Source organism: Geotrypetes seraphini, chromosome 2 (assembly GCF_902459505.1).
Source record: "Geotrypetes seraphini chromosome 2, aGeoSer1.1, whole genome shotgun sequence".
In the NCBI taxonomy this organism is placed as follows: domain Eukaryota; kingdom Metazoa; phylum Chordata; class Amphibia; order Gymnophiona; family Dermophiidae; genus Geotrypetes; species Geotrypetes seraphini.
In genome coordinates this window covers 509,783,389-509,809,671 of record NC_047085.1, presented here as the reverse complement: position 1 = coordinate 509,809,671, position 26,283 = coordinate 509,783,389, and the positions used below count along the sequence as shown (strand labels likewise).

Genomic DNA, 26,283 nt, shown 5'->3' with positions numbered 1-26,283 from the left:
CCCCAACGCCCTCACAACGCGGCGCGATGTCTATTAAGTAAAGTGGGGGGGTTCCCCCCCCCACAACCCCCGTCGGAGCACTAAAAACAGTAATTTAGAGCGGTGCGGCGGCGTATGCTGCGCTCAATTGTCTGGGTGCGCCTTTGTCCCGGCACGCTTTTGACCTGACACCGTTGAAGGCATCTTTAAAAAGAAAGCATTTCAACTTACTTTTGAATCGGTCTAACACGCGTTCTTCCCTTAGGTGAATGGGGAGATAATTCCACAGTTGTGGACCCTTTAAAGAGAAGATGTATTGTCGATGCGTATTCATAACCTTAAGAGAAAGAACTGAAAGTAAATGCTGGTCGTTAGACCTAAGAGTTCTTGTAGGGGGCATAAGGAATTAAGAGCCTATTGATGAAGGCCGGGGTTTTATGAAGAAGGCATTTAAGGGTTAATAGACATAGTTTATAAGATATTCTGTGAGAAACTGGAAGCCAGTGTGCTTTTTTGAGACGTGGCGAGACGTGATCAAATTTTTTTTGCTTTCATGATAAGTTTTATTGAGACGTTTTGAATAATTTGAAGATGTCTTATTTCATTTTGGGCAATTCCCATGAATCGGGTGTTGCAGTAGTCAACTTTTGAGATCACCAAGGAATGTATTAATATATTCTAAGAAATAGAATAGGTTCTGTGAAAGGAATGTATTAATATATTCTGTGAAATAGAATAGGTTCTATGAAAGGTTCTGCTCATGAAACTATGCAGTATTATTGTATAGACCCTATAGGCCAGGGGTGCCCATACTTTTGGGCTTGTGAGCTACTTTTAAAATGACCAAAATGATCTACCAGCAATAAAATTTTTAAAAAACACAAAGCATACTGTATGCAGAGAAAATGTTAATTATCATTTATATTCCAGGGGTTTTCAAAGAGGTCAAGGCAGATGACTCTATGCACTGTCACCTCAGTAACAACTATACAAAAATAGACAAATATACCCCCCTCACTAAACTGTGATAGTGTTTTTTAGCTCAGGGAGCTGCACTGAATGCCCTGCGCTGCTCTTGACACTCATAGGCTCCCTGCGCTAAAAACCGCTATTGCGGTTTAGTAAAAGGGGGCCCTAGTGCAAAATATAGACAGCAGATATAAATTCTCAAAAAGGACATATTTTGATCACTAAATTGAAAATAAAATAATTTTTCCTACCTTTGTTGTCTGGTGATTTAATGAGTCTGGTTGCACTTTCTTCTTCTGACTATGCATCCAATATTTCTTCCCTTCTTTCAGCTTCTTGTATGCTTCCTCTCCTGGAGACCTAATTCCCTCCCCCAACTTTTTCTTCCTCTCTCCCTGGCCTCCTCCCCTTTCTTTTTTTCTTTCTTTCTCCATGCTCCCTTCTTTCTTTCTGTCTGTCTTTCTTTCTGTCTCCCTGCTCCCTTTCTTTCTTTCTGTCTGTCTTTCTCTCTTCATGTCCCCTTTCTTTATTTCTTTCTGTCTCCCCTTTCTTTCTTTCTGTTTCCCTGTCCCCCCCTTTCTTTCTTTCTGTTTCCCTACTTTCTTTCTGTCTCCCTGCCCCTTTCTTTCTGTCTGTCTGTCTCTCTCCATGCCCCCTTTCTTTCTGTTTCCCTTCTTTCTTTCTGTCCCCCCTTTCTTTGTTTACCTTCTTTCTTTCTGTCTCCCTGTCCCCCCTTTCTTTCTGTTTCCCTTCTTTCTTTCTGTCCCCCTTTCTTTCTTTCTGTTTCCTTCTTTCTGTCTCCCTGCCTGCCCCCTTTCTTTCTTTGTCTTTCTTTTTCCTTGCCCATCCCCATGCCACTGCCATCAGAGAACAGGCCCCCAAGCTGCCCACTGCCGAGTTGTGCGCTCTCCCTACTTCCCGACGCGGTAAACAGACGCGCCGGGCCGACCAGCCTTCCACCCGATGTCAATTCTGACATCGGAGAGGAAGTTCCAGGCCAGCCAGGCTGCGATTGACTGGCCCGGAACTTCCTCTCCAATGTCAGAATTTAAGTTGGGGGGGAGGGGTAGGAAAGCTGGTCGGCCTGGCGCTTCTGTTTACCGTGGCGGGAAGCAGGTACAATGCGAAGGCAAAGCGAATCTGTCACGGAGCCTGGGATGGGCTCCGCGATCGACTTGTGTTGCCTTCGTGATCTACTGGTCGATCGCGATCGACCTTTTGGGCACCCCTGCTAAAGGCCCTGCTCCTATAGCCCTAGGCTAAGTAACGTGCTACACTAATGTAAGATAGGTTATAAATCCTTGTTCTATATCGTCACTTTAGGATGAACAACTGTTAGACGACCTCCACTATAATTGTTACAGGTTACCGGGTCTTGCCGCATCTGTGTACAAAGAACCGACGTTCCCTGAAGAAAGCCACAGCATCATGGCTGAAATGTCGGTTTTTCTACACAGACGCGGCAAAACCTGGAAACCTGCTATAATCATGACGCCAGCCGCAGAAGCCTAAGAGAACATACAACCTCCACGATAGCTCATTTTGCTTAATTGTCTATATCTCGTTTGTCTAATCACTGTGTATGTTGCCTTGTAACTCGTTCTGAGCTCTCTGAGAAGGACGGGATATAAATCGAATTTAATAAATAAATAATATTGTACTGGTGAGAGCGGGAACTATCAAGGTGAGTAAAGAGGGTTTATGTGATTTTACTGAGATTTGCAGGGTCTAAAGCAGTTCCACTAATGGAGGGTTTGAGTATTTTTGATTCTTTGAAGTTGATGAAATTCTTTATGCTGGAAATTGTGTTAAGTCTTGAATTTCAGGGAATCCAACCATATATACTTTTGGGAGACCTAATGCAGTTTTCTTTCCCAAGGAACAGGCTCTCCTCCCGTCACTCCTGATATTATATCCCACATTGAACGGGGCGAAGAGCCGTACATCAGGGAAGAGCCAGGATCAGAGGAAAGAGAACCTGGGAGAAGCAGCTGCTCAGGTGAGTGTAGTAATAAGACGGACGGGGGTAAAACTGCTGAGATGAAGGGGGGAGTTGTAACCTTAATTTCCAAACCTGACTCATCTTTATCTGAGCGTGCGAGAGATACTCGGGTCCTTATATGAGGGGCAAAAATCCGTTTTATGTGAAGATAATCTTTTATTTTTGTTTTTTCAAACCATAAATCACATATAGCATTGCATGCTGCAAGCCCATCCAACATTTAAGGCTACAAACTTTATTCTACAAGTGATGCTATTTTCCTTTTACCAACCGACCGACCAAATCAGGTCGCCTGTGTTATTCCTTAATGGTGACCCTATTTCTAGAACAGAAAACGGGAAGAAGACAGTCATCTCCCCCATCCCTCCCATCAGGGTTGAGCCTGCAGAGGTTTGTCCCATATCAACATCCAAATTTGTTGAAATATCCTCCACGCCCTTGGGAAATAAATTTTTTTAATCCAGCTGTTTCCATTTCATCAGCTGGCAAACCTCATTTCTCCAGAGTGTAAGTGAGGGCGGCTGCATCTCTCTCCAAGACTTTTAATATAAGCTTCGGGCCAACTCATTACCTTTATATAGAAGGGCATTGGTACCTTTTCTGGTGCCTAGAGATACAAAGTTTGAAGCCAACTGAATGCTCATAATTAGTGCTGCCTGATTTCTGATTCAAATTGATTCACCAATTCACTATGGGTGAATCGATTCAAATCAATTCGGGTTTTTTTGGAAGGGGGGGTTAAATCGGCTTCCCGATTTGGTAACATTTGGGGAAAAAAATGTTCCATGTCAGCATTTTCTCATGCTTCGTCCCCCATCCCTCAGGGCGTCTCTCCAGCTTACTCTCAGCCAATCATAACCCATCCGATGGGATGAACATTTTGTCTCGGTGCACGTCGTTTTATCACTGTGCATGCACATGCGTAGAGAGTTGTTATTGGTGGTGGTTTGTCAGCATTCCCTTGCCACGGTTACTGTGGAGCCTGGTGCAGGCATCCCGTGCAACCTAGCAACAGAGCTATGTCCACAGAGAAAGAAGGAAACGACAAATGGGCAGGAGACCCTGGCAAGCGAGTTATCAGAAGACAACCAGAGCCTGGAACCAACAAGATTTGAATAATGACCAGACAACAAAAGGTAGAAAAAATAATTTTATTTTCTAATCTAATCTAATCTAAACCTTAAGTTTATATACCGCATCATCTCCATGAGTATGGAGCTCGACACGGCTTACAAGAACTTAATATAATAGGTAGAGAAGAAGAAAAAGGTTTACATGAATTTATGTGTAGAAGGGAGGAGAAAAAGGGGGGGAGGATAGAGTTACAATTTGATGAAAAGCCAAGTTTTCAGATTTGAAATGTGTTTGCTGCCAGAGCTGGTATTAGACTACGAAGGTGAGCTAAGTATTTTGTTTACACCACAGCGCCGGTGTGGCTAAAACCACCAGGATGTTTTAAAAAAACACCCAATTGGGCAGGAAAATCAAATCACATTGAAAATTTTTTTCCTGAATCGGGCAGCAGTACTTGTAATAGTTTCCTCAGCACTGCATAGAAATATGTCAGTGTTCTCCTTCAAAGTCTTTTATCTAACCTGTAGGGCACCTCCTACTGGGGGTCACAAGCAGGAGGCTCTAACCCTTAAATTCACTTAGCTTACCAGTCTGGCAATAAGAGAACACTAAAGAGGACACAAGATACACAAGCATCCTGTCAGTTAAGCACCTGTTGGGCCAAATACATTATATGGTTCATCCAGTGTCTCTGAGGAACAACAGCTCTCTGATCATCCTCCACGTTTCCTGTGGAAGGTTCCGGTTGGATCTTCAGTCCAGTCTGGTTCTTCTACTGCATGTCTTTATCATATGTTTGATAGACTAGGTTTCTTTTTGGTTCTGTAACTGTCAGTTTTCACCTGTGTGCAAACGGTTAGGCAGTTGTAAAAACAGGTGGAGAGACAGACAGAAATAGTGGGGGGGTTTGTCTGACTTTTGTGCCAGTTCAGATGTTTATGTTTGTTAAGAACTTTATATACCGCATAACAGCCTGAAAGGATCTAAGCGGTTGTTCTGCCACGTGTTTATCTAACAAGGGTATGTAGAAGTCACCTCCAACAAAGCTTCAGAGTAATATGATTCTTTATTGCATAAACATCAGATAATACCAAATAATGCAGATAGACATCAGATAATATACAAGATAGAAGCAAAAGAATATCTATATACACCATATAGAATACTTCACCATGTTTGCCACGCCCCTTTCCTGATACTGATCGGGAATCTGAACAGTCAATAGAAAGGTACAGTCCACGGCCTTCTCACGGCTGCAGCAAGATTCAAAGTCCAGTCTGTGACTCTCAGTCTTTTATAGCACAGAAAGTACTGAATTTCTCACACATACAGACACTGCTGTTTCTGCAGTAACAACAGGTGTCTCCCTTATCTCCTAACTCTCATAGATGGAATGTGTTCAAGCCCTTCCTGATTGCAGTATTATGAGAAACCTTACTCAGCAAGACATGAAACAGTATAAGAGATATGATGCAAGTTGATAAACAACTTGCGCTCATGAAAGTAAGTTATTTGGCTGCCTAAATGTCTGGCACAGATGTAGGCCAAGGATTGCAGCTAGAAAGCAAGCAGACATGAAGATTCACACCTATTAGCCAAAGTGGCCACATATGCCATGCCCTGGCCAACCATGGCATAACAGCGGTTTACAATACACAATTCATATTCATCAAGAAAAGAACTCCATTAAAAATAGAAAAGAAAAGATTAAGAACAAAAGTTAAATTTTTTTTCCCATAAAATATCATAGCAAATATCTCAACAATAACAATTCTAATAAACCAATAAAACAAGCAAATCTCAATGAACCTTAGCTAAAAATTTTCCACTACAAAATTAATCATCATTCTTTATTTTTTTCTGGTGGAATTCAGTTTGTCACGTGTATAAAATGGAAAGAGTGTTGGCAGTTCAAAAAGGTTATTATAATAAATTTAAGGATGTGTGGGGACCATTATTAAGTTATTATAATGAATAATTTACACTTTTCCCAATTTTAATACACATGTGGATTTGGGGTGGGGGGGATTCTTGGTTTTCCACTAATAATATATATATGAATGACATAAGATATTATTTTCATGTGGTATATTTTAGTTGTATATGAATTTGGGAGGGTGTGGGGGTTAAATCTTCTTCTTGTATGATATTGTAGATTTTCAAGTGATGTACTATAATTGTTTGATATTTGCTGTACACTTGATGTAAGTTATAAAATGAATAAAGAATTAAAAAGAAAACAAAATTAATCATTACTTAAATACAGATTACAGAAAACCATCTAGAATATTGGTTTTGAAAATAGTGATTTGGATGCTTTGTCTTTTGAAAATGGGCCTGATAAACTTAATTTCAGTGCAGTATCATGTCCTTACTAACACTATCAGCTGACCAGTACTTGTACTTGAAAATAATCCACTGCAGGTTCCTTTCTTATAGAATCAAGCTGCTGCATGCTGCAAGTTTGATTAAATTCATTAGAATCTCCCAATTCCTGTGCAACATGACTGTCGGTCTAGACTAGTGTGTAATTATCCTACCCAACCCGCGAAGATCTGTAGGAACCGAAATTTGCATCCCTCAGCTCCTCCCCCTTATGCTCTGGGCTGTGCCTGAACTCCAAGTCTAATTTCCTACAGCAAGGATGTAGGAGCCCGCCCTTTTCTGCTTGTGTTTATTTTTCCATTTTTTTTCTCCAGACAAAGCCTTTTTCATGCTGCAGAGGCTCTCGGCACCCCCGAGACATCTCTGGCTGCGAGACGACACAGACTTCAGGCAGAAGTCTTTAGCCCACAGACACAAGCTTTGCGCGATTCCTTTGTGGCCAGCCTGCGTTGTCAGCTAGGAAGCTCAGGGATTCCCCCTTGGGAGCTTGTTCACCCCCCAGGTTCGTCCGCAGTGGGCTTGAGCAGCTCACCCCAGATTTTGTCTGTGGTGGATTTTCCAGGATTGGGGCTGACTGCGTTTCTCCCCTCGTGCAGGCTTTGGTGAGGGTTCAGGGTCCATTCCCACAGAGGGGACTGGCAGTCAGAAGATACATGCCTTCATCGGTCCGCATGCTTATCTGAGGCAGTAAGTCTTCTCATACCTCTCTCTGAGGTTTCTTCCAGCATCGTGGCACTGTGAATACAGGCTATATTAGCCTATGGGAAAATCAGGGGTGGTGAGGTGTCGTCAAAAGAGTTTTTTTTTTCTGGGTTCTTAACCCAGGGCAAAACAGTCCAAGAAATGAAACAGATTAACCAAAACTAGTAAGGTCCGCTCAAAGTTAATCTATTGGAAAATAATATAAAAAACTGTTTTGACGAATTAAGTCTTTTTAATATATGAAGGTTTTTGGATCAATGAAAGATATCCACACCACAATTTCCTATATGGATAATTTCACTATGATCCAGGAAGTGGCATTTCTGAGATTCTTTTCCTTCATTTAATTGACTTAATCTCCATTAGATTAACTTTGAGCGGACCTTCTTAACCCAGGGCTTCAGCCCTCCACACGCCAAACCCCTTTTCTGAGTTTTTGATCTTGCCTCCCCGCTCCGTTTTGAACTGAAATTGGCAATAAAAGCCTCAGTCTGCCTCAATACCCCTCATTCTTTTACTTCGGATTCATGCCCAAATTGCAACTGATGCCTATCGGAAAGGGTTTTTGCACCACGTGCAGTCCCGCATATGAGGGGGTTCGGGGACCTCAGCATCGCCTCCCCTCTTGCTTCTGGGAAGCTTGAGACCCAGTTGAAGTGTTTTCTAGGTCTCATATTCCTGCGGGAGCCAGTAAAAGGCAACTACACATCCCTGACGAAGCATAAGTGTGTGCCGTTAGATGAGGCCCAGAAGGCAACCGGGGAAACTCGGGCAGGACCTTCTGGGCTACCTGACCTGGAGCTGCTTTGACACGCCATCTGTTTGGGGTAGCCTGACTTTTGTACCAGGAAGAGGCGGTCGGAAAATACCGCGAAAAAGTCGCAAATTTGCAGGGGAACGCTGTACCTGGTGTGGCCGGGCCCGTCCCTGAGTAGGTGGGAGGCCAGGCTCGGACCACAGGCAGATTTATTGTAGCGCCTTTTATGTGGCTGGATAAATGACAAACCTGGAAGTCGGATTGTCTAGGAACTGGATTCAGCTTTATTAAAGTTTTCAAAGACAAAAAAAAAACAACAACTGAGAACAGGTAGTTACTTTTGCACACTCTCCAGAGCCAAGTATATGCTCAAGTCCTTGGGTTCTGCCTGGGGCTTCCAGGTCCAATAAACAAAGCAAGCTCACACAAAACCAAGAAGAGGAAAACAAAAAGGTTTGGGATTCCAAGCTCCCCGTCATATGCTTCAGTCACTGGAAGTCGTCCCCAGAGAAAAACAAAATAAATTACTTTCCTTTTACAAGTCCTCTGGAGGTAAGGCCATTTAAAGTTTCTTATAGTGACTTTAAGGCAACTTAAAGTTTCTTATAGTGATTTTTCAGAATTGGACAGGACTACCTCTGCCCTGCTTCAAGGCCTGCTTGTCTTCAGGGTTTTAATTAACCTGGACTGGATTTCTGGGAGAGTTAGCAGGCCCTACTATATCCCACTCTCTCCTACATCCATATCTTCTCCAGGTTCACTCTCCCCAGTAAGACTGTTCATTTCCCAGTCATTAACCCCGTAGCACCGGCTGTCTCTCCACCCGGTATCCTCAGGCTGTTCCTCCCAGCCCCCTCCTTGCCTGTGGGTTAGCTCCTTGCTAACCTGACCGCTTCCTTGCACATCTCTTGGATCACCCTCCCAGGGTTTGTCCGGCCAGGCAAGATACCTCCCAGGGTTTCCAATCTCCCTCCTGCTGGGCTGCCTCCGGGACAAGGTTCTAGGCTGGGGCTCAGGCACGCCGTGGTAGCTGCAATCCTTCTTGGCTGAAGGTTGATTGGGATTAACCACAGCTGAGCCTCCTCGCTGTCTCCCTCTAATTTGTATTTGAGGTTTTTTCCCCGGCACACCCTGGGGACTAACCCCACCCCCTCCTGGATTGTTTTTTGGTTTCAGAGAGGGAGGAAAGGAGTAATAGGGGGAATAATTAGGTTCTAGTGCCTTCCCCTTCTGATTCTTAGGCTAGCACCTGTCTTTTCTCTACCCTTCCGGGCTGGGCCGGCTGTCCCGGCTCCATGCCGGGTTTTCCTGGGACCAGGGCAGAGTGCATGCTGGGTTTCGTGGTTCTTTTGGCTGGGACAGGAGCTTCCCTGTCACACTGGTTAGAAAGATATAACGGTTGTAACTCAAACAGTGCTCAATGTGCTAACATCAAGATCTTAAATTTGATCCTAAATTCCATTGGTAACCAGTGGAATTTGAAGTACAAAGGAGTTACATAATCACGAATATGCACATTACATTACATTAGTGATTTCTATTCTGCCATTACCTTGCAGTTCAAGGTGGATTACACAAGAGTTGTCAGGAGGTTACAAGAGTTGTAACATTACATGAGAATTGTCGAGAACTTAAGGAGCAACGTGTTGGCCTAACAACCGAATTGCAGCATTTTGTACTGTTTGTAAGGCTTTAATTTCACTCAAGTGCAGGCCTTCCATTCGGGTTTGTCTAATTCTCCCACATGCAATAAATGTGCTCAAGAGGCCAGTTCCTTTTCTCACGCCCTGTGGCGATGCCCCAAGATGAAGTCTTTTTGGGGATCAAATCTTACACTATTTGGATAGATTGTGGGGCACCCCTGTGTTATCTTCTCCCCTGGGGGCTTTGTTTAGTAAGGCTGCTTGCTGAGGAGTTTTTGGGACGGGGAGGAATCTGCTATTTCAGAAAGCTCGTACGGTGGGCCACAAATATATAATGCAGTTTTGGTTACAGGAGTCTCCACCGGGATTCTGGTAGTGGCAGAACCAATTTCATTGTTTGCTTCTCTTTGAAGCTCAAGATGCTCGTCTTTCTTCAAAGTGTAAAAAAACTCTTTTTTTTACAACTCTGGGACTCGTACCTTCGTTCTTTACTGCATAGAGCCAGAAATTTGATATTGAAGGACTCAACTTGATACTTTGGCTTTGGTCTTGTGATTATTTCCAATCTGGGGATGTACTGGTTGGGTGGGGTACCTTTATGGGATAATTTGACAGATATGTCTTTATGCACAGTTTATTGTGTGTCGCTTTGTAGCAAGTGGGGCCATAAGACACTGGGCTCCCTTCACTTTGTCTTTGTACCTGTAGGATTTTGTACACTGTTTCTATTGTCTGACATCTTACTTCAAAAAACAACAGATTGCACATAAGAAAAGCCACACAGAGAAAATCCCAGTGTAAAATAACTAGTCCTTAATATACTCAGGTAATCTCTTAGAATCCACCACTGTCTTCTGGCACATGATTAATACCTTCTGTTTATATCCAACAGATCATCAGATCACACAAGAAAGGAAGAGAGAAAAGAAGCAAGGAGAAGATCCTGTAGAAATGGAACAAGTCCAAAGACAATCAGGAAACGTCTGTGAGAATATTTCCCTGGGAACTGAGAGGATTAACACAAAGAATTGTAAGCAGGAATCAAAGGAGCATGAAGACCCTACAGGAGACTCAAGGGATGGACACCTAACAGGGAAACCCTTCCAAATTTATAATAGTGATAAAGTGACTTCTGAAGTCCACCATGGTAAGAGAAAAGGAAAAACACACCACAAAGAATTTACATGTATTAAACATAAGAGGAGCATCAATTTTACATGCCTTAAAAGAAATAAGAGTTTCCCCTTGTTTCCAGATCTCCAAATGCACAAAAGCAATCATAAAAATGAGAAACCAGTTACATTCATTGAGTGTAATAAAACCTTCACTCAGCTTTCAAATCTAAAACGTCATCAATTGATTCACATGGGAAACAAGCCATTTACTTGTACCGAGTGTAATAAAAGCTTTACTTGGCTTTCAGAGCTAAAAATTCACCAGAGGATCCATACTGGAGAAAAACCATTTGCATGTACCGAGTGTAATAAAAGCTTCACTCAGCTTTCAAATGTAAAACGTCATCAAATGATTCACACGGGAAACAAACCATTTACATGTACCGAATGTAATAAAAGCTTCACTCGGCTTTCAGAGCTAAAAATTCACCAGAAGATCCATACAGGAGAAAAACCATTTACATGTACCGAGTGTAATAAAAGCTTCAATTGGCTTTCAGAGCTAAAAATTCACCAGAGGATCCATACTGGAGACAAACCATATACATGTACTGAGTGTAATAAAACCTTCACTCAGCTTTCAAATCTAAAACGTCATCAAATGATTCACATGGGAAACAAACCATTTACATGTACTGAGTGTAATAAAAGCTTCACTCGGCTTTCAGAGCTAAAAATTCACCAGAAGATCCATACAGGAGAAAAACTATTTATATGTACCGAGTGTAATAAAAGCTTCCCTTGGCTTTCAGAGCTAAAAATTCACCAGAGGATCCATACTGGAGAAAAACCATATACGTGTACCAAGTGTAATAAAAGCTTCACTCAGCTTTCAAATCTAAAACGTCATCAAATGATTCACACGGGAAACAAACTATTTACATGTACTGAATGTAGTAAAAGTTTCACTCGGCTTTCAGAGCTAAAAATTCACCAGAAGATCCATATAGGAGAAAAACCATTTACATGTACCGAGTGTAATAAAAGCTTCAGTCGGCTTTCAGAGCTAAAAATTCACCAGAGGATCCATACTGGAGACAAACCATATGCATGTACTGAGTGTAATAAAACCTTCACTCAACTTTCACATCTAAAAGGACACCAAATGATCCACATAGGGTACAAACCATTTACATGTACTGAATGTAATAAAAGCTTCACTCGGCTTTCAGAGCTAAAAAAGCACCAGAGGATCCATACAAGAGAAAAACCATATGCATGTACTGAGTGTAATAAAAGCTTCACTTGGCTTTCAAGTCTCAAAGGACACCAAATGATCCACACAGGGTACAAACCATTTACATGTACTGAATGTAATAAAAGCTTCATTCAGCTTTCAGACCTAAAAAAGCATCAGAGGATCCATACAAGAGAAAAACCATATGCATGTACTGAATGTAATAAAAGCTTCACTTGGCTTTCAAGTCTAAAAGGACACCAAAGGGGCACGAAACAGGATGGCTGTCTGAAGATTTAGCTCCTGTTACCTTCGGCAAATTTCAGCGATTTTTCTTTGTTATGCAGTGCTAAACAACTGTGCTGAATTTTATTCAGCTGTTCCCAACGGTCCTATATCGGTTAATGAGTCAGCGTGTGCAGAAGGTAAATCGTTCTACTTTTGCTTTTGTGCCTGAGTTGCAGCCTTCATCGGGGTCTAATATGCAGGCCTCGAGTGAACAGCGTACCTCTTTGCCGCTTTCAGGCATGGCGCTTCCTGCGGACTCTGAGCTTTCAGAGGTGGTCCTGGCTGACACCCCTGGAGACCCGATGACTGAAATGTACAATTGGATGAAGGAAATCTGTGTGATTGGAGGTGACTAGCCTGGGAGCTGATCTCCGAGTGGAAATTCATGAGTTGGGAGCTAGAGTCGAGGAGACGGAACTTCGACTGGATTCTCAGTCAGAGCTTTTTGTGGCTACTGACAAACACTTCACTGATCTGCGGGATAGTTATCAATCTCTGCAAGATAAATTGGAGGATTTGGAGAACAGGAGCCGGCGCTCCAATCTCCGTTTTCGGGGTTTACCGGATTCCCCAACTTACAAAGACACTGAGCACGTGGTTCAACAAATTGTGAGCACCTTATTGCAGGAAGAAGCTTCTTTTATTCAGCTTGACAGAGCGCATTGCGCCCTGGGGGCGGCTAATAATAATAGACCTAAGGACATAGTGGCCTGCTTTACTAATTACAAGATAAAGGAACGCGTGTTGCATGCCATTCGTAAGGTGGAGAATTTCACTTGGGACTCCTATTCTATAGAGGTATATCAGGATCTATCAGGTGACTGCGCAGGAGAGCTGATCTTAGACCTTTTACACAACATCTACGGGAGCAGAATATCCGCTATAAATGGCGCCACCCTTTTGCATTAGTGTTTTATAAGGATGGCAAATTGCATCAGATCTGCAATCTTCAGGAGGCCCAGCAGTTTTCATCTCCGGCGGACTCTTCTACTTCATCAGATCTGGTTCCACATCCTACTGTGCTAAATGTGCAGCCTCAACCCAAATGGCAGCGCGTTATCCAGGAGAAGGGTAGGCTGAAGCGTCAACAATCAGCTTCGTCCGCAGGATCCTTGAAGTCTGGCACTTGACTTTTGTATGGTGGGATTGCTGGGGGATCGCTTTTTTTGTGGTCACTTTTGATACCTTGACTTATACTTGTTGGTATGGATTCAGAGTGGCTTTGTTTATCTTTTTTTTTGTTTTTGATACTTTTATTCTTTGACTTGGCTTGTTGAAGGTAGCGGGGTTTTCTTTTTGTTCACGCTCCTCCTTTTTCCTGGCGGTATCTCAAACCATTTGAGCCACTGGGTGGTCCTCCTGGGGTTATTTTTTTTCTGTGAAGGTTGCTATATGACATTGCTTGCATTGTTATTTTCTTTTAGGGATTGTGTTTTTATAGGAGGGGGGGGGGTTCAGATTGGGGTGTTTTTGTAATTTTGTCTTTATTGAATTTCAATTTTTTATGACAAAACAATCATATCGAAATAAAACAGTATCCATCACATAGCAATTATACAAGAAAATAAAATAAAGGAAAATTAAATCATTCTATCAACTGTTAGTTAGTCCACAATCACTGAGGGAGGAGTGACCAAAAATCAAAGACTATTTAACTCCTTAATTTTCTTAGGAAATAATCAGGCAGCCTGAAGTGATCCCAATTACTTAATTAGGAGCGTTATTTTGGCTACTGATACTTGCAGTTGTCACCTCCTTATCCAAAATAAATCTAGATAACTGTATAAAATTAACCAAACATTTACATGGAAATCTTAATATAAATGTTGCTCCCAATTTTAAAACCTGAGGTCTCGAGCAAAAACTCTTTCCTCTTTTTTTGTGTAATCCTAGAAACATCTGGATACATTCTTATTTTTTTGATTCAGAAACAAACCATCTTTATATTTAAAAAATAACTTTAGGAACCAATCTCTATCTGAATATAGAGCTAATTGAAGAAAAAGTGTGGCAGTCGTTAACTGTTCTGATTCTGACTTCTCTAATTAGTTAGTCAAGTCCAAAATATCTATTGCAGGTTCCTAACTGGAGTTTTCTTCTTTCCCAAGGAAATATAAGGCCTCTTTTACAAAGCCGTGCAGCAACAGCCCCGAAGCCCTTTAAATCTCTATGGGCTTCGGGGCCGTTAGCACGGCTTTATAAAAGAGGCCAATAGTAAATTTTTGAGATTGGCAGAAAATAATTTTGTTGGACTTTAAGAACCTCCGAAAGATATGGTTTAAACATATCCAATGCTGTAGTGGTGATTAATTTAGGGAAAATTGATCAGTCTCAAATTTTGTCTACGTGCTAAGTTCTCAAAATTTCTATTTTAAAATCATTATCTTTCATTAGAAGTTGGGTTTGTGCTCCCAAAACTTCTAATTTTTTTTCATGTTCAGATGATTTTTTTTCTCAAGTTTAACCACTTTTTTCTTGTAAGGTTACAGTCTCAGTATGTATCCCAGTAGATAAAGTTTGCAATTGAGATCCCAGTGAAATTTGTAGAGATGAAATCCGTTCCCAAATTGAGTTGAGATAATCATAGAAGGTTTTTCCAAAGGAGCTAGTGCACCGTTGAATTGTAAATATTTAAGTTGCACAGTACCTGTTTGTAGATTCGACAATAGTGTTGGTGACTCTTGCCGTTCCCCTGCCTGTTCCAAGACTTCCCGCTGGGGCAGTTGTGTTGGAAGGGCTGTAGAAACCCTCCGGACTGCTAGATCTTCTCCTTCCTCCTCCTCGCAGCTCTTGGAGGCAGCCGCAATGCTCTCCTCAGTGCCCCCCCCCTCCTGCAGTTCCAGACGGGGGAGTGGCTGTGCCGGTGTGCTGCGTTCCTCCAAAGAGAGACTGGTCACCTCGAAAAAAGTGCCAGGGCTCATAATTGTTGCAGCCCGGGTTCCACAGGGAAGACTCGGGTCTTAGATTTCCGCTTCACCATCGTTGCAGACGCGGTGGAGCTCAGCCTAACACCTTCAGGCTGCCATCTTAGGTAGGCTCCTCCCTCCATGGTTCAGATTGTTTTTTTTATTTTTTATATATGAGTAGGTCTATGGCTGCTTTGACTTGTATTTCTATGAACGTTAGAGGCCTGAATTTTAAGCATTACCTTTTGTTTTGAGATGTACTCAGAGTAAAAGCACAAGTGGTATTTGTACAGGAAACCCATTTATTACCATCACATGAAAAGCTCTGTAACCATAAGTCTTATCCTTTAGTTTATTTTGCATCTAATCAAGCAGGTAAAAAAAATCTCGTGGGGTACTAATTGCGTTCGCCTGGGATTTTCCCTGGCAGGTTCATAAGGTGATAAGGGATAAAGAGGGCAGTTACCTCCTCCTTCAGGTCACTCGTGGTGTGCAGAAATTTCCTTTTTTGAATGTATGCCTCCCTAATGAGGGACAGGCTGTTTTTATGCAGCTTTTTTTACATAATATGGGAGGGCTCCTTATTATTGGGGAGGGGGACTTTAATTTAACTTTAAGCCCTGTTTTGGATAATTCTGCCCCAACCACTTTATATGGGGGCGCCACCCGGGGGATTTTAAAACTTTTTTTATCTAAATGGTATTTGGTGGATCTCTGGCGGGAGTTGCATCCTCAAACCAGGGATTATACTTACCACTCCATGGTCCACAACTCCTTTTCTCGCATTGATTTTTGGTTTGGGGATCCCCTTATTTTGGGTCATCTATGTGATATAGTGATCTTGACCTGTACTTGGTCGGATCATGCCCCATTGTTGTTGGAATTAATGCTCTTGGAACCGGATAGTAGATCGTTTCGCTGGCGACGTGATGATGCTTTATTGTTGGTTCCAGAGCAGGTATTGCAGCTTGAGCAGGTGTTGTTGGATTACTTGGATTGTAATGATACTGGGGATGTGGCTCCTACCACTCTTTGGGAGAGTCATAAGGTTGTGATGTGGGGTTGTTTGATATCCTTGAGGGCTCATTTGCGTTCCACGCATGCAAGGGAAACTACATTATTAGATCAGCTGGCAGGTTTGGTGGCCTGGGCTAAGGGGAGGGATTCTAGTCCAACTTTGCTCCACCAACTACATGAGAGGCATCTGCAGCTCCACACTATTCACCTTGAGTCATTGGCGACTTGACTGGAAAGAGTGAGACAATCTAATTTTGAGATTGGTAAATCGGGTGAGTCGGTTATTGGTTTACCAATTGGGGACTCAAGAATCTAGGAATTTTATTCCTTCGATTCGTGGAGCTACGGGTGTTCTGTATAATACGGATGTCTCTCTTTGTGAGGTGTTCACTCAGTTTTATGTAGATCTTTACACTCCTGATCATGCTCTCTTGGAGGAGGATATTGAGGGTTTTTAGGAATCTCTTGATTTGCCATGCTTGCGGGAGATGGTGGGAGAGAACATTTCTAGGCCTATAGATTTAGAGGAGGTGCAATGGGCTATTGGGGACTAATCGATATTATAAGACGTTCAGTAATATCTTGGTCCTTTTTCTTCTTTGGGTATTCAATTCGTTGGATCAAGCTGCAACTTTTCCCTACTCTGTGAAATGTGATATTTGCTGTATTATTTTTGTTTTATGCTGTCGAGTGTTTTGAGCTTGATGATATTTTGTTTGCTGTAATTGTTATATTTGAAAATTTTAATAAAGACTTATGGAAAAAAAATAAAAAGACACCAAAGGATCCATATAGGGTTTCCATGTACTATTTCCATGTACTGAGTGTAATAAAAGCTTTGCTCTGCTTTCACATCTTAAAATTCACCAGAGGAGCCACACGGGAGAGAAACCATTTACATGTACTGAGTGTAATAAAAGCCTCACTCGGCTTTCACAGCTAAAAATTCACCAGAGGAGCCACACGGGAGAGAAACCATTTACATGTACTGAGTGTAATAAAAGCTACACTCAGCTTTCAAAGCTAAAACGTCATCAAATGATTCACAAGGGAAACAAACCATTTACATGTACCGAGTGTAATAAAAGCTTCACTCAGCTTTCAAAGCTAAAACGTCATCAAATGATTCACACGGGAAACAAACCATTTACATGTACTGAGTGTAATAAAAGCTTCACTCAGCTTTCAGTGCTAAAACGTCATCAAATGATTCACACGGGAAACAAACCATTTACATTTACCGAGTGTAATAAAAGCTTCACTCAGCTTTCAAAGCTAAAACGTCATCAAATGATTCACATGGGAAACAAGCCATTTATATGTACTGTTTTAGAAATTGTTTTAGATAGAGATGATAATAATTTTTTATTGTTGATAGATAATCTAAATGAGATGAGGTGGTGGTCAGACCAAGGCATTGGTATATTTTGAATATTAGAAAACATAGAACGATCAGCGTTAGAAATTAAGATAGTGTCCAGAGTATGTCCTGCTGTATGTGTCGCATCTAAGATTAATGATTGTAAGTTCAGAGTATGAATATAATTGATGAATTCACAAGTTACTGAGTTCAAGAGTTCATCGAAGTGTATATTGAAGTCTCCTAAAATTAAAGGATGTTCTGAACCAGAACAAAAGTCAAAAATCAAGTTTTGTAATTGAGATAGACAGTTTTGAGTTATTGGCGGAGGGATGTAAAGTAAAAGGATGTCTATTTTTGGATTGATAGTTAGTTTGATTTGCAAAAACTCAATTGGTACTTTTCCTGAAGAATGGTTGACAGATTTTATAATATTGTTAGAGTAGATAATGGCTAATCCGCCTCCTTTTTGTTTATAACGATGATTATATACAAAAGAATAATTAGTAGGGCAACAATAGGAGAGGTAGGCTTTTTCACCTTCTGTTAGCCAAGATTCCGTTAGGCAGAGAATATGAAAATTTTGAGAAAGGAGTAGCTCTTTAATTAAATGATATTTCCCTTTTATCGATCTTACATTAATTAGTCCTATTTTTAAGTTCATTTGTATGTGAGTATTGATTACTGAGGGAATTGTTGAGAGCGAATGTGAAGTTTGCGATGCAATTTGGATGTTTGAAGGCTGACGCAGGGTATTATTTTTTAATTTGGGAGGACGAAAACCCCAGTGAACAGGAATGTTCTCTGGTGTGTTTGAAAAAGGGGATGATTTATTGAGAATTTGTTGAGTCATAATTAATAAATATAAGAGAATGAATGTAAATAAATAATTAAAATAAAAACGTTGAAATGTGAGTTGTATAATATTAAAAAGTTTTTTAAGAAAAATGAAAATATCAAAAATAAAAACCAGGATAAAAGTATAAACGGAAACGCCCTCAGGTTGTATTGGAACCCAGCTTACTGTAATACTTCTAAAATTCTATTTATTTTAAATAAACTGTTCATCGCTTAGTTTATAATAAGCGATCAATCAAATATTAATAAACTTGGAAACTTGGTACTGAGTGTAATAAAAGCTTTGCTCTGCTTTCACATCTTAAAATTCACCAGAGGAGCCACACGGGAGAGAAACCATTTATATGTACTGAGTGTAATAAAAGCTTCACTCGGCTTTCACAGCTAAAAATTCACCAGAGGAGCCACACGGGAGAGAAACCATTTACATGTACTGAGTGTAATAAAAGCTTCACTCGACTTTCACAGCTAAAAATTCACCAGAGGAGCCACACGAGAGAGAAACCATTTACATGTACTGAGTGTAATAAAAGCTTTATCCGGCTTTCATATCTAAAAAATCACCAGAGTACCCACATGGGAGTTAAACCATTTACATGTACCAAGTAGCTTTGCTCAGCTTTCACATCTAAAAAGTCCAGTTGTCCCACATGCACAATATCAGGCAGAGCTCTGGGTTTCTGGCAAAAATATCTAAGAAAAAGAACAATTTTGCATATTTGGTGGTCGTGTCCGAAAGTCAAAGATTATTGGAATATGGTGGGACAATTAATTGTTTGCATAACTGGGAAGCATTATCTGGTTTTATTAGCCAGTTGTTTGTTGAATGCCCCCATTCCTGGATATACCAAGCCAGAGTATCATATGTCCTTATTTATAGTTACTTTAGCTAGGCTTGCCTTGGCCCATTTTTGGCATACTAGCCATTTGCCATTTGTGATTACTTTATTAGTCATCTAGATTGTGTACATTTGATGTGTAAATTGACTACGATATATCGTCGGTGCATGGCTCCTTACCATAAGGTTTGGAACCTTTATATATCATGGCGGGCGACTTCCCATCACTCAGGGACTCGGGGGTAGGAGGGTTGAGGGGTTGGTTTTGGAAGGGGGTGGGTGGGGGCGGGGTCCGGGGAGGGCAGTCTGGGGGGTTTTGGATTGGGGATTGGCTGGGGTTTTGGTACTCCTATATTAGGTATTTTGGTTTGCTGACCCTTTCCCTGGTTGGGTTGAGTGTGGAGGAGTGTGGAGTGGAGGGATTGCTGGGGGGGATTTTTGTTTACTCATATCTCAACATTGTTTATCTTCAGTGTTATTTTGTATTGGCTTGTTTGTTTTTGGTATTGAGATATGTTTCTATGGGGTTCTTGTTGGCCTCTCACACGGGAGACAAACCATTTGCACGTACTGAATGTAATAAAAGCTTCACTTGGGTTTCTTGTACAATAAACTCTGGATTCTTTACCATAGGATTTATGCTTTGAGCTGCAGATACTCCAAAACAAACTGTAGCCCCTCCCTATGTGGATATATCCTGTTACATACCCTGGTACTCCAGTCTGTATCCTGCAGCTATGACTGCTGGTCTTGTGTCTCTTCTACTCGTGATTAATTTTACATTTATTTGTCTTTTTCCACGGGTTTTACCCTTGTGCTGTGGATTCACCCTTCAGGAACATCCTTTGGTGGGAAACCAAATTTGTAATTAAATTGTCTGCTTCTGGGGGGTTATCTGTAAGCTGAACTGCAGTGTATAGGTGGGTAGACTGTATGGACCATTCGGGTTTTTATCTGCCGTCATTTACTATGTTACAATGTACTAAGCCAATATAGGAGCATGCAGACAAGATGTCCCATAGTATCTTATGCAAATAAGAAGCAGACATTGGAGTAATGGCTTTTAAAACCAGCATTTCCCTTCAGAAATTCCCCCTGCTTTTATTCCACCCTTAGGCAGCAGTCAATTTCTAAAATAAACATGTCTTTCCTTTTGGCAGCAGCTGCACTTTCTTCTTCACAGCCTGTAGGACTGCCTTCTAATAAATCCACTAAAGGTTTTCCAACAGTTCAGTGTCCACAGCCGCTTTATTTTTCCTCTCTTTCTGTATAGCCCTGGGAGCTCTCTCCAGTTGTAATTGATGGGTTCGTTAAGATAGCTCTCACTTCCTCATGGTTTGAAATGCATACACACCAGAGCACTTTTCTTTTTTTTTTCTCTTAACAAAAACCAAAAAGAAAGAAACCAAATCCTGCTGGTTAGGCTTTTACCACACTGTTTGCACTTCCCTCTCTATTAGCCTGAGGGTCCCTCCTTTGGCTGTTCAAAAATAAAACTCCTCTAACGAGATCTGAAGTTCAAAAGGTCCTAAGTCCAGCTTCTTTGTGGCAGAAGCCAGGAATCACAGCCTCAATATATAAGGAATTACAAACCTTATATACTTAAACCTTTTTCAATTGCAAAATCTCTCACATGATCCTCAGCGAGGCCACCTCCCTACTCAATAAATCTTCATAGTAGGTGGCTTTACACCTCCTCTCGTCATCAGATCCTTATATTTTCTTAATTTTCTTAAACTTTTTTTGTGCTTGTATTCTTTATAACTTTTTTATATAATTTAATGTTTAAATACTTAAATAGTTCATAAATAGTGGCTAAAATACATTTACTTAGCTTTAGATCAGCTCAATTTCTGGTCTCAGTTCATAGAACGGGGGGATAACCGACATGTTTCACCCATGTGTTCTGATACGGTTTTTTCAAGGTTATCTCTCCCAATAAATATCACTCCATTCCGAACAGACCATTCTCCACACCAGTTGCTGATTGCCACTCACATGAGAGAGCTCTGTACATCCACCAATCAGGGAGACAGACCTGGAGCTTGATGGCCAATCAGTAGCACTTCTTTGTAGAAATCTCTCCCTCCTACTGATCCCTCCCAATCCATGTCCCTCATTCCCCCCTCCACACACAAAAAAAAACATTTGGTAGTCCTGTGGATCGCCGCACACACATGGCCTTATGGGCCAGGACCCCCCCCCCCAATACCTCAGAGGATCATCAGGAGGGATGCCCACTTTCTCCTCTGCCAGGGGCCAGGGCCCACTCCCCTCACAGCCCCCCAACTCCCCCATACCTCTAAACTGAAGATCGGCAGGAGGGATGCTCATTCCCTCCTGCTGGCGGATCCGCCTCTTCAGAATGACAGGCCTTCCCCTTCTGGTGAATTCTGGGATGGCTCAGGCTTCTAAGGCTCCTCGGGCATCCCTCTTGCTAATTTTTATCAAAGGATGTCAGTGGTCCTTGAGCTGGGGAGTCTAACCTAACCCACCCAGCCCACTAGGGTTTTGTTTCAGGGGTTTGGAGGGGTGTGAGAAGGGGGGTGCTTTTGCTGCTCTTCCTGCTGGCTGATCAGCTAAGCTGGCAGGGGATGCCCCAAAGCCGCTGATTGGTGGCTTTGGAGCTTCCCCTTCCAGCTCAACTGATGGCAGCTGAGTCAGCAGGGGAAGCCCCGAGTGGCAGGGGAAGCAGTCCTGCAACTCAGTTGATTGGAGCTGACAGGAAAGGAGGAGCTGAGCCTAGGATTGCTTTTCTGAGCAAGCACCAGGCACAGTTCCCTCCTTTTACCGGTGGATTCTCCGCATGAATAGCACACACACATAATTTGCATGCTATTATGTTGAGTATTACATGTACCAAAAAAAATCGCTCCCACCATGGTCATTTTTACCGTGATGTTGGAAGTTTGTGCATCCTGCCCATAATCTGTTTATTTTATTTGGATAATGGAGGTTTAAGCGACTCATCCAGGGTCATAAGTAGCTGCAGTGAGAATTGAACCTGGTCCCCTGCACTGACCATCGGGCTACTCCCTATGACGCTTTTGTGATGGAGACCACTGACTATTTTAGTGGCCAGTACTTTAAAGGGCCGTTTTACAAAACAGCAGCAAAAAGTGTCCTTAGTGTGCTTTCCCGCTCATTTCAAAAAAGAAAAAAGTCCAGAAAACGGCAGAGATCGGCCCAAGTGCCGATTTTCAAAACCAGCTTTTTTTCTAGTCGTCTTGCTAGACTTTTTGTCTGCACTGCATATAAAGTTTAGGGGGGCGGTTTGGAGGCATGCTATTTAAAAGACGCAAACGTAGAGGCAGTAAAAGTCAATGGGTTCGAAGGGAGGTATTCTGGAGATAAACACTCGTGAGAACAGCACTCATTACATTATTAGATAAAAAAATTTTTTGAAAATTTTTTTTGAAATTTTTGTGAAACGGGGTATCCTCATAGAAATAGACGGCAGATAAGGGCCACGGCCTATTCAATCAGCCCACCCTAATGACCCTCCCCTACCTTTACCTTGTGAATAGATCCCACGTGTCGATCCCATTTGGCCTTAAAATCAGGCACGCAGCTGGCCTCAATCACCTGAAGTGGAAGACTATTCCAGCGATCAACTACCCTTTCAGTAAAAAAGAACTTCCTGGTGTCACCTCGCAGTTTCCCGCCTCTGATTTTCCACGGATGCCCTCTTGTTGCCGAGGGACCTTTGAAAAAGAAGACATCTTCCTCTGCCTCGATGCGGCCCGTGAGATATTTGAACGTCTCCCCTCTCTCTGAGCTCCTCGAGCGAGTATAGCTGTAATTTTTCTAACCGTTCCTCGTACGTGAGAGGTCAGCGAGGGGAGGAGAACCTCCAGCGCAATGAACAGCAAGGTGAGGGCAGCAAACCCCTACCAGCACACCATCATTGGATACCTCACGTGTGCATAAATAATATAGTGAGAATAAGTGTGAACAATAAGTAATAAATAATGAAATTATCACACAGAAAACCACTCTGAGAATCCCCCAGCCAACTCCCCAAATGAACTCAGACTTAGCTTGAAGGATGAAAGAAATTTCCTTAGATGCAACAAAAGTGGCAAGATGTAGCAGGAATCCAGGGAATCGCCATGTTAAGCGATCCCCTCTGGCCGGGTTCAACCAAACCCGGTTTCAGTAACTCAGTGTCCCTTCATCAGGAACCCGTTGGAGCTGAATAGCAAAAACCAATGAATGGCCACACAAATGAATCCAACAGGCCGGCTGGGAGGAGGGTGGAGCTAACAGACAGCAGCGCACAACGTGCTTTAAAAGCCAAGCAGGAATTACGTCATGAAGATTAAAGACCAATCAGACAGAAGCAAATAAAGCTAAATGATAGTGTTCCACTCTATGCCATTTAAACATCCAGAATTAGATCTGTTTTAAAAGGCTCCTAAAACTAAACTAAACCTTGGGTTTGCATACTGCATCATCTCTACATTCGCAAAGCTCGACACGGTTAACAAGGGTTAGGGTAGAAAGGAACTCCAGTGAAGGGAAAAGACAAAATGAAGAGAAAATTTAGGACAGAGTAACCAGAGAGAGGAAGAGTTACATTTTTGAAAATAACCAGGTGACCACTGGATGCATGAAGGTATGAACCCCCCCATTCCCCCAATGGTCACTGACCTCCCCTTCCATAAAACTGTATATATCTGTCTTCTAGAAAAAGAGAAACATGAAAGCAAATAAAGGGCCCATCCAGTCTGCCCATCCGTAGAATCCACTAGCTCCTCTCCCTAAGAGATCCCACGTGCTGCTAAACCGGAACGTACGCAAGCGAGGCTGGACTCGGAGCACTGGTCTTTGACCAAAGGGCCGCTGCATGAGCAGACTACTGGGCACCATGGACCACTGGTCTGACCCAGCAGCAGCAGTTCTTATGTTCTAAATAATATTGCTTGGTTAGCATTAATGGCAAATGTTAAAGTTTTTAAATGTTGTTCCAGAATAAAGGAAGTACCTATGACCTAGAAGAGCATTCAACAATGTCTCATGTTGACGAGGATTTGGAAGTCATAACATAACAGTAGGCTATAGTTAAAAGTCATAAATAACTTAAAAATAACAGAAACATAGGCTTGGTCAAACTGACTTGAAAATATTGTTCACTGTTCCCTTGACAATGCTTGGGAAGCAAAACATATCTGTTTATAAGAACTAACATATTTTTCATTTACATAGGGGAAAGCATTGATGAGCTTATAGTTACAAGAAACCATGTGACTTGAAACTAGCCAATAGAACATGGCTGGAGTATGCAAGTTATCAGATCCTAGTGAAGCAAATGTAATTGAATTGGTAGATGTACCAACTATGTACAGTCAAACCCCGGTTTGCGAGTGTTTTACAAGATTAGCAAGACGTTCTCCCAAATCTTACCTCGCAAACCGAGTGTTGACTCGATACGTGAGCCCCCACCCCGAGAACCGGCATCACTGAAAGGGTGGTTGATCGTTGGAATAGTCTTCCACTTCAGGTGATTGAGGCCAGCAGCGTGCCTGATTTTAAGGCCAAACGGGATAGACACGTGGGATCTATTCACAGAGAAAGGTAGGGGAGGGTCATTGGGGTGGGCAGACTAGATGGGCCATGGCCCTTATCTGCTGTCTATTTCTATGTTTCTATGTCCCCCCCACCCAAACCCTTACTGCAATTGGGCACCGGCACGCAGCACCAACCCACAGGACATGCTGGTGCCAAAAGAGCCTGCCGCCTGCCGCTGATTTCTGCTGGGCCTTGAGCATCTGTGCATGCTCAAGGCCTTCTGGCTCCTGCTCTCTCCCAGCAGAGATCAGCAGCAGGCTCTTTCAACATTGGCACCAGCACGTCCTGTGGGCTGGTGCTGCGTGCCAGTGCACGATCACGGTAAGTGTTTGGGCAGGTGGGGGGCAATGCCAGATCTTGGGGGCGATGCCGGTTCTCGGGGGTGGGGTGGAAGCATGCCAGTGGCCTCGGAGGTGGAGGTGGGGTCTTTTTGGGATGGGGTGGGGTGGAAGCGCGCCAGTGGCCTAAGAGGGGGGAGGGGTCTTTTGGGGATGTGGAATGAATCATCTGAGTTTCCCTTACTTTCTATGGGGAAACTTGCTTTGATATACGAGCACTTTGGTTTACGAGCATGCTTCTGGAACGAATTATGCTCGCAAATCAAGGTTCCACTGTATGTTTAATAAAATTGATGATATAATAATCCCAATAATATGGCCTGTCACTTGTAATTCTGGGAGATTCTTGGTGGGTTCCCTACCAGTTAGTAGGACACCAGAACTCCCAAGGCCTTGAATGTTTAAAGTACACTTTTGTGTCTGGTAATTTTTTCCTTGGCCTCCTTTAGAAATGGAAGAAAGAGCTGAGGGGGTATAAAGCCTGTTCATGTAGTTATATTGAGCAAACAAGGCATCTGTATCTAATCTAATCTAATCTAAACCTTAAGTTTATATACCGCATCATCTCCATGAGTATGGAGCTCGACACGGTTTACAAGAACTTAAATAATAGAAACATAGAAACATAGAAATAGACGGCAGATAAGGGCCCACGGCCCATCTAGTCTGCCCACCTTAATGTCCCTCCCCTACCTTTGCCCTGTGAATAGATCCCATGTGCCGATCCCATTTGGCCTTAAAATCAGGCACGCTGCTGGCCTCAATCACCTGTAGTGGAAGACTATTCCAGCGATCAACCACTCTTTCAGTGAAAAAGAATTTCCTGGTGTCACCTCGTAGTTTCCCGCCCCTGATATTCAACGGATGCCCTCTTGTTGTCGTGGGACCCTTGAAAAAGAAGATATCTTCCTCCGCCTCGATGCGGCCCGTAAGATACTTGAACGTCTAGATCATGTCCCCCCTCTCTCTGCGCTCCTCGAGCGAGTATAGCTGTAATTTGTCAAGCCGTTTTTCGTATGGTAGAACCTTGAGTCCCGAGACCATCCGGGTGGCCATTCTTTGCACCGACTCCAGTCTCAGCACATCCTTGTGATAATGCGGCCTCCAGAATTGCACACAGTATTCCAGGTGGGGCCTCACCATGGATCTATACAATGGCATAATGACTTCCGCCTTACGACTGACGAAACCCCTTCGTATGCAGCCCATGATTTGTCTTGCCTTGGACGAAGCCTGCTGCACT

The 26,283-nt window shown here is 42.5% G+C and overlaps 1 protein-coding gene across 1 annotated transcript in view; it reads left to right on the top strand.

The window, feature by feature from the left end:
• The window catches only part of LOC117354607 (oocyte zinc finger protein XlCOF6-like), a 29,191-nt gene extending 9,910 nt beyond the window's left edge, over positions 1-19,281 (top strand). The window contains exons 3-7 of the mRNA XM_033932399.1: positions 2,828-2,947; positions 10,404-12,110; positions 15,313-15,314; positions 17,014-17,373; positions 18,617-19,281. Of these exons, the coding sequence (XP_033788290.1) occupies positions 2,828-2,947; positions 10,404-12,110; positions 15,313-15,314; positions 17,014-17,373; positions 18,617-18,901 (2,474 nt within the window). The 3' untranslated portion in view covers positions 18,902-19,281. The remainder of the gene's footprint in view (positions 1-2,827; positions 2,948-10,403; positions 12,111-15,312; positions 15,315-17,013; positions 17,374-18,616) is intronic.
• Positions 19,282-26,283: the final 7,002 nt, after the last annotated feature.